We start from the raw sequence: 13865 nt of genomic DNA, 5'->3' as shown, positions 1-13865 counted from the left end.
CTCGGAGCACAGGATCAGACTGCAGGGTGGGGAGAGCCGCTGCGCCCGGGGACTGCGCCGCTCCGGGATGCAGCGGGCGGAGGGCCTCGATCCGCTCCCAAGATCAAGAACCTCCTTCGGAAGCACGGCTGGCACATCTCAAAAGACACTTCCAGCCGTCTCACCATAAATGGCTGGGCACGCCGGGCGCGGTGGCCTTGCTTCTTGTTGAAACTTGATTAACTCCTCTCTCTCCCGGCAGCCAAAGGTCTCTGGCCACAGAGCAACAGGAACGAATACGATAAAACGCGGCATAGAAGGGAGCAGCAGGATATTCCATGAAGTGACAGCAAAAGAAAGGGCCAACAGTCAGAAGCGGGAGCGGTGCGGATGTGGTGGGAAGGACCCGACTGAAGCGGGAAGGCAGGAGAGCTTGGGCGGCGGCGCCCCAGAGGCCGTTGGGAGTCGCTCCCGAGCGTGGGTGCACAGGACCGCAGTTGTGGGACCCCGGCCTGGATGCGCTGCTCCCTGAGACCGCCAAGGGGGCTCTGGGGAGGTCGGCTGCTTTGCCACGTCAGCAAGTGGGGGCGAGTGGGTCCCGCACGCTTCCGGAGCCTCCTCCGGCACTGGGCCGAATGACCTGGGCAGGAAGGGCTCTCCTGGCCCTCGCCAGCCCAGCGGCCTGCTGGGGCAGCCCAGGCGGCCTGCTGGGGGAGGGGCCATCCAGCAGGGAGTCCCCGGAGGAGGCAACCCGCTTTGCCTGCGCCTTCAGGAGGCCAAGAGGACAGGGTGCCGTGTGATTCCCTCACTCCCTCCTGCTATGTCCCTGCTGACTGTTGGCATGCTGGGTATGTCCCTGGAGGGCCGATCCGCGGCTGGGTGGGGAGGCAGTGGGGGACCCTCTTCGTGTAGGGGAGGGCAGAGGGGGACGCGGCCAGGGCCGGGGAAGGGGATGCAGGCCGCTCCCGGCTATGCCGTCTCTCGGCCCTCCTTGTGCCTGCAGCCCTGGTGGCTGCCCCGAGAGCCTGACGTTGGGTTGCCAGAGGCCGCTGTTCAGCGCTGGACTGGTGCAGGATGAGCCCCCTCACGCCCGTGCTTCAATAGAGAGTGAGGCAGCCAATGGGGCAAGTATGCCTGCAACCTGGTGGGCAAACGAGGGGGAGTCAGTCTCTCCCGCATACGCCCACTGGCCTTCTTGGCACAGCAGGGGGTGACTTGGTGGCCAGGGAGGGGCTGCTGTGCTGCTAAACTCCCCTCCCAGATGCCCCGTGCATCCGATTACTAAGCTGCGGTGTTTGCGTCTTGTGCCAGGGCACCACCCTCCTTGCCACCTCGCAGCTGGTCCCCCTGTGCTGGCAGGAGAGGTCTTGGACGTGACGCCCCTTCCAGAGGAAGCAGCTCCGGTAGGGGCTGCGGTTGTGCCTCTTTGGGACGGGAGCGAAGCCCACGGGGTGAGATGCCGGAATGCCAGGCCCGCCCCTCCCTCAAGCCAAGAAACACCGAAGCTCCATGAACTCAAAAGCACCTGTAATCCCTCCTAAACAGGGACAAGGCAGAGAGACGGTGCGCATGATGAGTGGCTGCACTGGGCACAGTAAATCTTTGGGTCTACACAGGATTATGCGTATCAACGCGTTCGGCAAAGCGAGGGTCCTGACTCTGCTTTGTGGAAGTTCCCTGGGGAGGGGAGGCAGTTCTGTGCCTTGAGCTCGCCTGCTTTCTGGCCGTCTCCCCACCGTGGGCACCGCCGTCTGTGTGAAGGTGGGACGGGAGGTGACGAGTGCCTCAGGTCCCAGACAGGAGAGACGCACACGCTCTGGGTGAGATCCCCCCACGGAGTCCTCCTTTCAAGGAGATGCAGAAGCGCATCCCATAGTAATAAGCACACCAGAGGCGGGCCCAGGGCACTTTGCCCAGCGGAGCTACATTAGCCCTGGTGCCCAAGTGGCGGCAGACACGAGTGACCAGGCACCGTGCAAGCTTGCCAAACGCGTTGCTGAGGTTCCCCTCCTCTCCGCGGCTCCGTCTGCAAAAGGCCACGGGCCTCTGGGAGCAGCTCGGCCGGAGGACACCGAGGGGACTGAATGGTGCTGGAAAAGAGCTGCCGCAGGGGGTCGCTCAGTGCCGGAGCGGCGCCCTCGCTCTCGGTCCGATTCAGCACCATCTCCTCCTCCAGCCGTCTGGCCCTCTTCCTCTTGCTTCAGCGGCCTCAGCTCAGGGGGGACGCGGGAGCTGGCAGAGTCTGACTCAGCAGGAAGGGCACTTGGGTGTGATCCTGCCCTAGCCCTCTTCCCGCATCCTGGGACAAAGGGAATCCCGCTAGCAGATAACCTTCTGTACTGTCATTTACACGTAAGCAGTCCTACCCACTTATCCTCCGAGCTATTTATTATTATTAATTTATTTAGGAGACTTCTGTGCTGCCCCTCAGGGCGGCTCACAACCATAAATAAACTTCAAGATAGAATAATATAAATTAACACTATAAATTAAGTCGCTCTGGCCAAAGAATAAAATGAATAAATAATATTAACAATTAAAATAACATTTGAATAAAAAGGCTATTGGGACAAATGCATCTCTGCGCTGCGGCTTCCTCACCTTTACTCTTCTTCCCTATGGAAAACATGGCCTGGGACACAAAAGGACCCCGGATCCTCGCAGGGGTGCTGTCACTTCTCTTGGACTCCCGTGTGCAAAGCTGCACCTCTGCTGAATTCCTGAGCTGCGACTGGTGGGCCTTGGACTGGGCCCGGAGGCTGTTTCCATCCGTGCTTTGGAGGAGCGGCTCTGGCATTTACGACTAGCTTGAGCATTTGCTAAGCTTTTCATCGCTTATCCCGACTGCAAAATAACAGGCTGGTTTCCCAGTTATATTACCACTTGCACATCGAAGCTGGCCGTAAATGAGGACAGAACTAATTTGGCACTCCAGTACATCATGAGACATACACTGGATCAGGCCTTTGCACCCTGGGGTCCTCCAGATACATTCTCTGCGGTGGCGCCCAACCTATGGAATTCACTCCCCAAAGAGGTCCATCTGGCACCGTCGTTACTGGTTTTTCGGCGCCAGGTAAAGACCTTTTTATTTAAACATCATTTTAATTGTTAAAATATATGATCTGGCCAGGGCAACTTCTTCTTCCTTCTCTTTTCTCCTCCTATATTCATTTACTTATTTTATACTGTTAATTTTAATTTTATATTATTATGTTTGTATCTCAGTGTATTTTTTATATTTTTGTATTTAGTGGTAATTTATTATGTTCTATTGTATTTCAATGTATTTTATTGTGTTGTAAGCCACCCCGAGGCTTCGGCAAGGGGCGGCATAGAAATGTAATAATAATAATAATAACAACAACGACGACGACGACGACAACAACAACGATGACGACGACAACAACAACTACAACTCCCAGAATCCCTGACCATCAAGCATTCAGGCTAGCGCTGATGGGGGTTGAAGTCCCAAACATCTGGAAGGCACCCAGTTGGGGAACATGGATCATTTGGAAGCTCCCCGGTGCCCAATTTGCTAGCCAAGGAGGACTGGCTTCCTGCTATAGGAGACACAGAAGCAGCCAGTCCATCTCTCTGCAGAGATGCTGCCAAGTGACCTGTCTCCATGACGGACGAGGCCACCATTCCATCCCTGAGGTCAGAGATGAGTGGTCTTGCTAGCCCACGTGGAACTGAACAGACTTGTTACTGCAGAGGTGGATGCCGATTTTGCAATAAGCCCGCAGGCAAACCAGTGGTCACGATCCAGCCAGCTGAGTTGGCCCCCTCTTGATCGGCAGGTGCAAGTGCCAAACCACAGGCACCTGCTGGCAGTTCCAAGCGCTGACACCAGAACGGGCGTTTCAGACTTCCCCGATTCCAGAATGGTCAGATCCCTCGTTTTTCGTGCTGAGCCTAACTGCGCAGCATCCGTGGTTGCCATGACACCTACAGGTGCCCTGTAAACTCTCATCCTGCCCCCAGTTTATTTGGAAAATCTCATGAAGGAGCGCTTACATCCATATATGCCCAGCCACCCCTTGAGATTGGTGGGAAAGGCCCTTCTCTGGGAGCCCTCAGTGAAGGAAATTAGGAGGGTGGGTACTCAGAGGAGGGCTTTCTCTGCGGTGGCGCCTAAGTTATGGAATGCGCTCCCCAGAGAGGTCCGCCTGGCACCGTCGTTATTTGTTTTTTGACGCCAGGCGAAGACCTTTTTATTTAAGCGGCATTTTAACTGTTAATATTATTGGATTTTATCTGGCCAGGCGGCTTATTTTATATTGTATTTTTAATTTAATGCTAATATTTTTTAATTTAAGATTATAATTATTTTAATTTATTGTTGTAAGCCGCCCCGAGGCTTCGGCGAATGGGGCGGCATAAAAATGTTTTAATAAATAAATAAATAATTTACGCCTCCTTCCATGGATGGCCAGAACACAGCAGAGGTCTGACCTCGAGCCACCCCACACTCTTCCCTTCCCTTCCCTCCTCCGGTGTTCCTCTGCGTCCCGTGTGCGTGAGGACACTGAGCTAGAGAAGGGATGGGGTGGCAGGCGCTCTGAGCTCAAGCCGGCCCACTCAACCAGCCGATGTGCTGAAGAAAAGGACCTTGCTGCTGCCCGGAGCTGAAAGACAGCAGGGAGGCTGTGGGAGCAGGAACCAGCCGGGGGTACGGGGGGGTGGAGGCAACCACTGGGCTTGTTCTGCTGTGCTGAGCAGATTGCCTGAGGGTCTGCCATGGGTCTGCAGGTATGCGCCTGAGCACCTTGCTATTTACCTTCTTGACCACTCTTCCGCACACTTCTATCCCCCTCCCCAAAGCCCATAAACTGTCTTGAGCTCTACCGCTATGAAGGACCTTCAGACTCCCTCTGTGAGCAGCCCTGCTTCCCTCAGTCCCGCGTCTTCTCCAGCCACCCATCTACCGTTGGGTTCTTCTTTACAGTTCACTGGCTCTTCTCCCCTTTCAGTATCTTGTCGCTTCCCTTCCTGTCCTTCAGAGTCACTACACCACGGGGTCCCCTCTTCCTCGTCCACATCTGCCCCGGTGACATGGTGAATGCACTTTCATTCCCAGCAAAAGCGACAACTTTCCCGTCCCACCTAGGGCTGGTCTGCAAATTTCCTCACTTCCCAGGCAGTTTTGGATTCTGAACCATCGCACCTGCTTGGCCAATGAATCCCAGGCTTCACTGCTACACGTACAATGCAGGTAAGATACTTCTCAATGTGCCTGCATCTGTTGTCTTGTGCTTTCCAATACCACTACCAGCCCAAAGCCTTCAGGAAGCGGTGGGCCAAAATCGAAATGTATGAATGAAAAGACGTGGCCTCGGTCACTCTGTCAGAGTCAGCCAGAAGCGGCATCAGGAGCCGAGTGTTTACTGTTAAGAGTGGGGACAGGGGAGAAATGTGCTTGGTCTGTGTTCTAAAGCAAACTTCCCTATTTTCCAAATTCTGAAACAATTAATGAACCAAAATGTGCTTATCCTTCGGTATTTACACTTCTCTGAAAGTTATGAGGCTTATTTTGATCAACAATTGTGTACAGAAATGCATATATTAGGGAAAACTGATTACAGAAGGGCAAATGTTGGGTACATTTGTGCACAAAAATGTGTATATTAGAAGAAATGTACACAAATGTATGTGAGGACTTGTGAGGGAAAAATGCAAACCAATAGAGAAATAAGATTGAATGACCTGAGGACCAGAAAAATTAGGAACGGAAAGAAACGGAAATTGGCAAATTCATCTCTTCCTAGTTAAGAGTGGAGTTTATAGTCCTTGGAGGGGGCGAGGAGGAGAGAAAAAAGCACACACTAGAAGACAAAAATGACTGTGTCATATCTGACTGGTTTGGAAAATACAAAAATCCAATTCTGAAGAAGCACAGATAAGGGGAAGAGTGCACAAGTGCCATCAGCTTAGCAAACACTAAATAATGAACAAGGCAGAGACGGCGGGCCGTGATAAAACGCACTCCATTAGCCGGGCTGCTTTTAAAAGAGTGATAATTGTGGCAGAGACACGGAAAAAGGGTTATTGAATTTTTATCTATAGGGAGGTGCAGCCTTTGACAGGCTAACCGTAAAGTCACACATCCCAGTTTGCATGGTGTACAAACACCCTAAGAAGTCTTAACTCCAAATCCCAAGCAAGCCAAGGAGCTCAGGTGTGTAGGTTGCGAGTCCCCTCGGAAGGGCCGGGCCACGGAAGGGTCCCAGCCACTTTCTCGCGGGACAGCTGGGCTTCCTAGGGACAAGAGAAGCGTTTCTGGCTCGCTCATCAGACTTGCGAGGCCTGTTTGCTCGGGAATACATGGGAAGGTCCAGATAACTTATTGTATGTTGGGGCTCGGTAAAGACACCCATCTGCATAATTATTTAGCAATCACAAAAATAGGCATCGAATAAAACGCTAATGGGATGTTCAGTGGAAAACAAGATGACTGACTACGGTCGGGGCACCTTCTGGCCCATTTAGGGTGGATTTCAGAAACGGCTTGTTTCCTACTAGGAGGGGGTGTTCAGGCCTGTTCAAGCTAATATCTTCATTCCATCGGCTGGTCGGTCGACTGCTCACTTGGCTGCCATCTTCTGCTGCCATCCGCGCACCAGCCCGCCCTTCCAGGCTCTTCCCCGGCCCCCGTCGGCATCGCTCCAGAATCCCTTCTCAAGTCCACTTCTCCAGCGTGGCCTCCTGCATCCTCATCTGCCTGCCCCACAGCTATTTCTACATTCAATTCCTGCCCACTCTTTCCATAAAAAGAAAGGCTTTAGCAACCTTCCATCCTCTTCTCACATAACTGACAGGACAGGAGCCGCCACATTCCCATTTCCCTTTCAGTACTGGTGCTTTGAGCAAATACCAAAGGAAACTGAAGCGGAATAAATGTCTAGCTGAAGGTTAGGGCTAGAGGAACCAAGCCCCCCACAAAGTTTTCAAGGCTTGACACATGTTTAGAATGAGCAGAGTGCATGAGCTATGACGAAAAACATCCACAAAGCTGGCATTTTGGGAATCTGTCTTGAGGCATCGGTTTTTCAGCCCTAGGTTGGGGATAGGATAACGGTCTAGGTTAGGGTTAGGGTAACCAAGGTCCCCATTACGTTGGTGAGGCTCCGAATGTGTTTAGAATGGGCAGAAAGAGTGAGCTGTGCAGAAAAATGACCACAAAGCTGGCGTTTTGGGAATCTGTCTTGAGGCATAGATTAGGGTTGGGGTTAAGGGCCTGGTTAGGCCTAGGGTTGGAGAAACCAAGCTCCTTGTGAAGCTGTAGAAGCTTGGAACATGTTTAGAATGGGTAGAAAAAGCGAGCTCTCAGGTTAGGAGTAAGGTTCGGGTTAGGGTTAGGGTTAAGAAAATAAGGTCCCCGTGAAGTTGTCAAGGTGCGGAACGTGCTTAGAATGGGCAGAAAGCTATGCAGAAAAATGATAATAAATGCAGAAAAATAATCACAAACCTGCCATTTGGGGAATCTGTCTTGAGACCTGTGTATTGTGGGCCTAGATTAGGGTTGGAGTTAGGGTTAGGGTTGGAAAAAACCAAAGTCCCCATGAAATGTTCAAGGCTTGGAATGTGTTTAAAATGGGCTGTGCAGAAAAACACCTGCAAAGGTGGCATCTGGGAAGCCTCTGATGAAGCGCAGGCATTTCAGGCCTCCATCAGGGTCCCACAGTCCTGCCTTCTGCAGTAGCCTGTTAGAAGCATCTGGGAAGTCTAGAGGTGAGGTAGGGACACTACAAGCCTTCTCCTACCGGTAGTCCTCCCTGACTTCTAGGAACGGGCATCACAGGAGTACTGCCTCAAATGTGGAGGTTCCAGTAAGGTATTGTGTCTAACAAGCACTGATAGAGACGTTTCATAAATTTATAGGATCCCATTTAATGCTGCCTAAGATACTGGCCACCAGCACTTTCTGTGGTATTCGATTTCTTAAGCACTGCTGTGATGTGCAAAGAAGCATTTCCTTGTGTCTGTCTGGACCCAATCCACTGAACAGGCCAGCACTGCGCTCTAGCAGTAACTGTGGCTACACAGAGTAGTCTTTCCCAGCCTGGTGCTGTGCAGAAGTCTGGGAATGCAACTCTGCTACATGTCCCCAGCATGGCCAATGGGTTATCCCATACCTCGTGCCTGGGAAGTTTACTTACTCTGTCCCACCGAGAGGTTGGAGAAAGCCGTCTTCATCCGACCAGAGAGCCACTCCAAGCTTTCGTGCATGTTGGCCAACGCCTTCAGGTCGCTGACATCGCGCAGAATCTCTTGCTGAGGAATCAGCTTATCTCCCAGGTTCCCAATGAGCACTTCTGACTCCTTGCCAAAGGCAGTCCTGGAACAGCAAGGAACCCTCATGGCAACAGGAAGGGATGGAGAATGTAGAGCGCCATTGATGGGAGGCTCACCTGGGCCAGGCGGGTGGGGGATCCCTTCCTGGATGCTGACGGCACATGTGGTCTTAACTAAGCTGCCCCAGTCCCTGCAACTAGGTCGTCTGGATGCTTGTCCGAACACAATGGGTTAGATCCAGGCACCGTTGCAGTTTAGCCCCACCGGACTTAAAATAAACTGCGCTGATCTTGTCCTACAGATCTTGGTAGGACCAGTGCAAGACTAGCTTACCCTGGATCCATTTTTTTGATTTAATAAAATTATCTTGTTTTTCAGCTAAAAGCTGCCCAAGGCTGCTCCCAAATGAACATTAAAAACAATCCCTGAACAACAATAGTTCAAATGGCACAGCAATGAAACAATCCCAGCTTTCTTTTAAAGCTCGCCCAGGAGATTGAGCGTTTTCAACACCACCTCTGGGCTGGCTCCAGCCTGCGTGGAAGGGATCAACATTCCTTAACATAATTTTCCTAATGGATTCCGGTAAGTTGTAATAACAGGCCTCTCATTCATCACTAGGGATTTCTAAAACAACTTAGTAGCTCATGAAGAGGCTCTTCCGGGTGTCCCAGGGGGCAGAGGCGGTGGGCAGCTGGACAGAAGAGGCTCACAAAATTGATCAGGAGGTCAGCCGGTCAAACATTGAGTCATCTGCTAAACTAACGCACATTATTAAGTAACTTACAATACCCAAAGGGAATGTACCAGAGCTCAGCTCGCTTTCCTGGTAATAAGCTGCCCCTGAGCACTTCGTTCTCTATCATTAAAAAATTAAATATAATGGAGGGCTGGACAAACAATGCTGGGGAAGGAATCCCAGTCGAGTCCTGTCCTTGTCTTGCAATTAATGCACTTTTAAAGAAGGCCAGGAGGGACCCACCTGGTGAAGTCTTCCTCTTCCTCCCGCTTTGGTCTCAGCTGCCTGGGCTGGGCCATGTTGATCCAGTTTGGGAGAGATTTCAAGAGTCTGGTGATGTCGTCGTCTTTGGCCCAAGAGGCGCTGATGACCAGCTTTTCGTCCGACTGAACAATGCTCCTAAACCAGAGGAGCAACGGTGATGTTAAGAAGCAGCAGGCAGAATTTGTGACTGATTAATCGATATTCCAACCCACAGTATAAATACCACCACCAACCACAAGGAATGCGGCCCGATTATGGTTACATGTGCATGTGCCATGTTGTAGGGACAATTACAATCGACTCGTGCTCTGCATAACTGAGAATCAGCTGTGCTGATGAAGAATTCTTTGCAACTCAAAAGCTCGTAACTTGTCCTTTATTCAAGGGGTTGGCTCAGGAAGATGTCGTTCTTCCCCGTTTTGCAGTAGTTAAGTTTAATCTGCCAAAGGCCAAGTGACACGGTTTGATGTTCAAATGCTGCAGGATCCTAGAGCCTAAATTTCCATTTCAGCCTTCACCACTCTCTGGAACAATGTGCTTTCGCATTTCCTAAACTGTCAGCCCTGAGCTGCACCCAAAACCAACGCAAAATTGAAAAGAAGCTGCCTTGAACAACAAATAAACCTCATGCTCACAGCACAGAAAATGCGGTGGTTCCTCTTGGCATTCTGATAAAGGAGGAACAGGAAAACAATGCGAAGGCCATCTGGCCATTTCCCCCCGTATTCTTGTCAACGGAGGTTTATTTGCCAGACCATGCTAGCCAGTATGTTTTGACTACTCAGGTCTGAAATGATAACAGCAATGGGACGTTATTTCTCCGGGCATTCATTTCACAGTCCAACAAATACAACCATTTCCTTCTCAATTTTGCACTCGGAGATATGAGTGTGTTGGTTACACCCTGTGTCCCGGCTGCACATGAGCCCTTGGAATGCTCCCTCCATGAATTCAAATAATATCAAATAACTGAAGGAGTGAGATAATCCCAAGAGTGATGAAAGGAAGACCCTCAGAAAAGCACAATGCCATGCGATGAAAGGTAACGAATCCGGTATTTGTCACAGTGGGATTGCTTTTATTCAGACCTTCATTCCGGGTGGGACCTTTGGATGCGGCTGGCCCGCCTCTTCTCCCACAACTGACCCCGTCAGCCGATGACACGGTGGCCCTTCATTTTGACTGAGGCAAGCCTTGGTCTGGACTGTGTGACGTGGTGGAAGCTGGTGAAGGGATGCATGGGGAGGACTGTTCTCCTGGTCCTCTCCAGGATTCCCGTTTGGGCAACAGAACACACAGCGGGACAAAAATGCCTCTCGGGAGGAGGAGGCCCCCCTCGGCAGGCATCCCACTAGTTCTTGCTGTGGGGCCACTTCTGCGGGTTTGTTGAGCCCCCAAGGAGCTGCACCCCTTGCAGCCATGCCATGGGGCTGCCGGAAGCAGAGGAACACATCCGAGTTGCTGTCCTACGGGTGCTTTCCCACTCGAAAGCACGGATCAGGCTACAATGACCAGCACGTCTCATGTCGAAGTGATGCGCTCTCTCTCTCTCTCTCTCTCACACACACACACAGCTGATATCATCAGGTGGAAATGGCGCAAAGGAATGTGCAGACTGCCTCACACAACTGATGTGCCAGCAGCTCTGTCCCGGGTGCCGTGCTTCCTTCTGCTAATGCTCACGCTCAGTCTGACATTTGACACGTGCAGGCTGGGCCTGGGATGCGTCTGGCTGGCAGGCGTCACACAGAGAACGCAAGAACTGCTAAGGCGGGAGAGGCAGAGAGGCAGTGCGGGTTCCACGGGGCCTAGCGGGGACGCAGTGTGCGGAACGACTCCGGTGGGTTCTCCCCTGTCCGGTGGAATGATGTTCTCCTCCGAGGTCCCTCGGGTCCCAGCGCTGGGCACCCACCACCCAAGGGTCTGTTCGGTGGCGCATCGCACCAGTGTCTGTTTGCTCTGGCTTCCCCAAGGCATGAACTCTCTTTGAACCAACCTCAAGTATTGCATGGTTCTCTTTCTTGTAAACTGCTCTGGGATTTACTGAAACACGAAGCGGTATATTAATATAGGGAATGAGTGTATGGAGGGAGGGAGGGAGAGGAGCACACTGGAATCGAAAACCCACCCCAGAATCCTTCAGCGCAGCTCGCAGTGCCATCCGCCCTGTTCCAGTAATAGGGTTAATCACTATCGCCAGCACGACGATCTCATAATTAGTTCTTGGCTCAGTGGGCCAGCGCCATCTGTGTGCCGCTGTTGTATCTGGTTCCCAGGAGGGGGCGGGGGGGGGGGAACACATGGACAGGTGACAGGGCAGCACAAGGGAAGGCCGGGCTTGGCTTCCTCCGCAGCTCCATGCCTTAAGTGCGCAAGGCGTCTGCTTGAGGCGGCAATGCAGCACTTCCAAAATGCAATCGGCTGACTACTAATGGCCCCTGGAAATTAAACAGGATAGGGGGTGGGGCCCTTGATGAGGGAAAGCACCTGATTGAGACTGGGTATTTAGTGACAAACACATCCCCGAATATCCGCAATTCAAAGCCAGCAGGAATTGATTTTGCCCTGGTGGCCAAAACGCTTGCTGTGCACCAGAGCAGAGGGGTACAGGAAGGGGCTTTGCTCAGGGTTTGGGATCCGGAAGGTCCATGGTTCTGCTCCTGGCCTCTCCTGCTGCATGGGGCTTTGTGGCCTTCCAGATGCTGCAGGACCACAACTCTCATTACGCCTGGACGTTGGTCAAGCTGCCGGGAGCTGACTGGTGCTGGCAAGCTCTGGGGTGCAGAAACTCGAGGCACTTTGCATTCCTAAAAGTTGTAATGCATCAAGAGATGTTCTTGAAAGATCTGCAGCCACAGCTCTGGGCAGTGAATCCTCCTACGTAGCTGATTCAAGCATGGCCCTTTCCCCATCAACCCCTGCTTTTCTTCCACGGATCCACAGGCATGCGCTTGGCGATAGTTGTGTTCGATCTTCATACGTCAGAATTAAGATCACCGGGAGAAATATCAACTACCTCAGATATGCAGATGATACCACTCTCATGGCAGGAAGTGAAGAGGAACTAAAGAGCCTCTTGTTGCGGGTGAAGGAGAGCGCAAAAGTTGGCTTGAAACTCAACATTAAGAAAACTAAGATCATGGCATCCGGCCCTCTAACTTCCTGGCAAATAGATGGGGAAGAAATGTAGGTAGTGACAGATTTTATTTTCCTGGGCTCTAAGATCACCGCAGACAGGGACTGCGGCCAAGAAATTAAAAGACACTTGCTCCTGGGGAGGAAAGCTATGGTAAATCTAGACAGCATACTAAAAAACAGAGACATCACCCAACCGAGAAAGGTTTATATAGTCAAAGCTATGGTTTTCCCAGTTACAATGTATAGCTGTGAAAGTTGGACCATAAGGAAGGCTGAGTGCTGAAGAACTGAGGCCTTTGGATTGTGGTGCTGGAGGAGACTCCTGCGAGTCCCTTGGACCACAAGGCAATCAAACCGGTCAGTCCTCGAGGAGATCAACCCTGGCTGCTCCTTAGAAGGCCAGATCCTGAAGATGAAGCTCAAATACTTTGGCCACCTAATGAGAAGGAAGGACTCCCTGGAGAAGACCTTGATGCTGGGAACGATGGATGGCAGAGGATGAGGTGGCTGGATGGAGTCACTGGGGCAGTGGCTGTGGACTCCGGGGATGGTGGAGGACAGGAGAGCCTGGACGAATGTTGCCCATGGGGTCGTGATGGGTCGGGGATGACCTTGTGACTGAACAAACGACAAAAAATCCTCACAGCCATCCTGCAAAGTCAACCTGAGATGCTGACTTGCTCAAGGGCATCCACTGCGCTCTGCAGGATCAGACCAACGAGTGATCTAGCTGCTGCATCCTGTTCTTCAAAGGGGCTAGCCAAAAATCCTGAAGGCGCTGGTCCCCCACCCGGCCACTGGCATGCAAGCAGGCGTCCTCTGAAGCTGGGAGTCCTACACAGACATTACCACTGACAGCCACGGGCAGATCCATCCTCCACGCAGTGGTCTGGCCTCCCAGTTAGGTTGCCTGACCTAATTGCATGGCCATCACAACAGCTGGCTGGAGTTGGATCACATGCGCACGGTGAAGGCACCTGCTTTTTTCACCTGCCCTGAATCTATTACCAGCTCACCCCACTGGATGAGCCCTGAGTTTCAATATTCGGGGGAAACGGAGGAGAACTGACCTTTCTCCAACTCGCTCCATACCAGACGAATTTGAGAGACTCCAACGATGTCTCACCTGCTTTTCCAAACCCTGCCCGTTCCTCCCAGAGAGAGGGAACATGTTTATCCTGAGGAACGTCTCCACGCCTCCAGCCCTCGAACAAGGCTTACCTGTAGGCCACCGTGCAGGTGTCCTTATATTCCTGGAGCTTGACGCAGACCATGTTGAGGAACTGGTCCGAGTATGCGCTCAGGTCGTGCATCAGATTCAGCAGGTCCTGGACTGTTTTTTCCACAATTACTGTGCTCTGCCCGAGAAAGGAGAGGGAGGAACAACCGTGAGACTCGGTCCAGGGACGCTTGCTTGAGGCCTTCCCACGTAGCTAAAGGCACT

The 13865-nt window shown here is 52.0% G+C and overlaps 1 protein-coding gene across 2 annotated transcripts in view; it reads right to left on the bottom strand.

Moving 5' to 3' along the window:
- EXOC4 (exocyst complex component 4) overlaps nt 1-13865 on the bottom strand; it is a 394149-nt gene that overhangs the window by 36241 nt on the left and 344043 nt on the right. For both annotated transcript variants that reach the window (XM_044428719.1, XM_044428728.1), the window contains 3 exons: nt 13643-13779; nt 9263-9418; nt 8145-8323 (listed from right to left, as the gene is read on the bottom strand). In XM_044428719.1, coding sequence (XP_044284654.1) covers nt 8145-8323; nt 9263-9418; nt 13643-13779 — 472 coding nt within the window. The remainder of the gene's footprint in view (nt 1-8144; nt 8324-9262; nt 9419-13642; nt 13780-13865) is intronic.

Source organism: Varanus komodoensis, unplaced genomic scaffold (assembly GCF_004798865.1).
Source record: "Varanus komodoensis strain SLA01 unplaced genomic scaffold, ASM479886v1 scaffold1, whole genome shotgun sequence".
NCBI classification, from domain to species: domain Eukaryota; kingdom Metazoa; phylum Chordata; class Lepidosauria; order Squamata; family Varanidae; genus Varanus; species Varanus komodoensis.
Note: the sequence above shows the minus strand (reverse complement) of the source record. Positions and strands in the feature narration are given on the sequence as shown.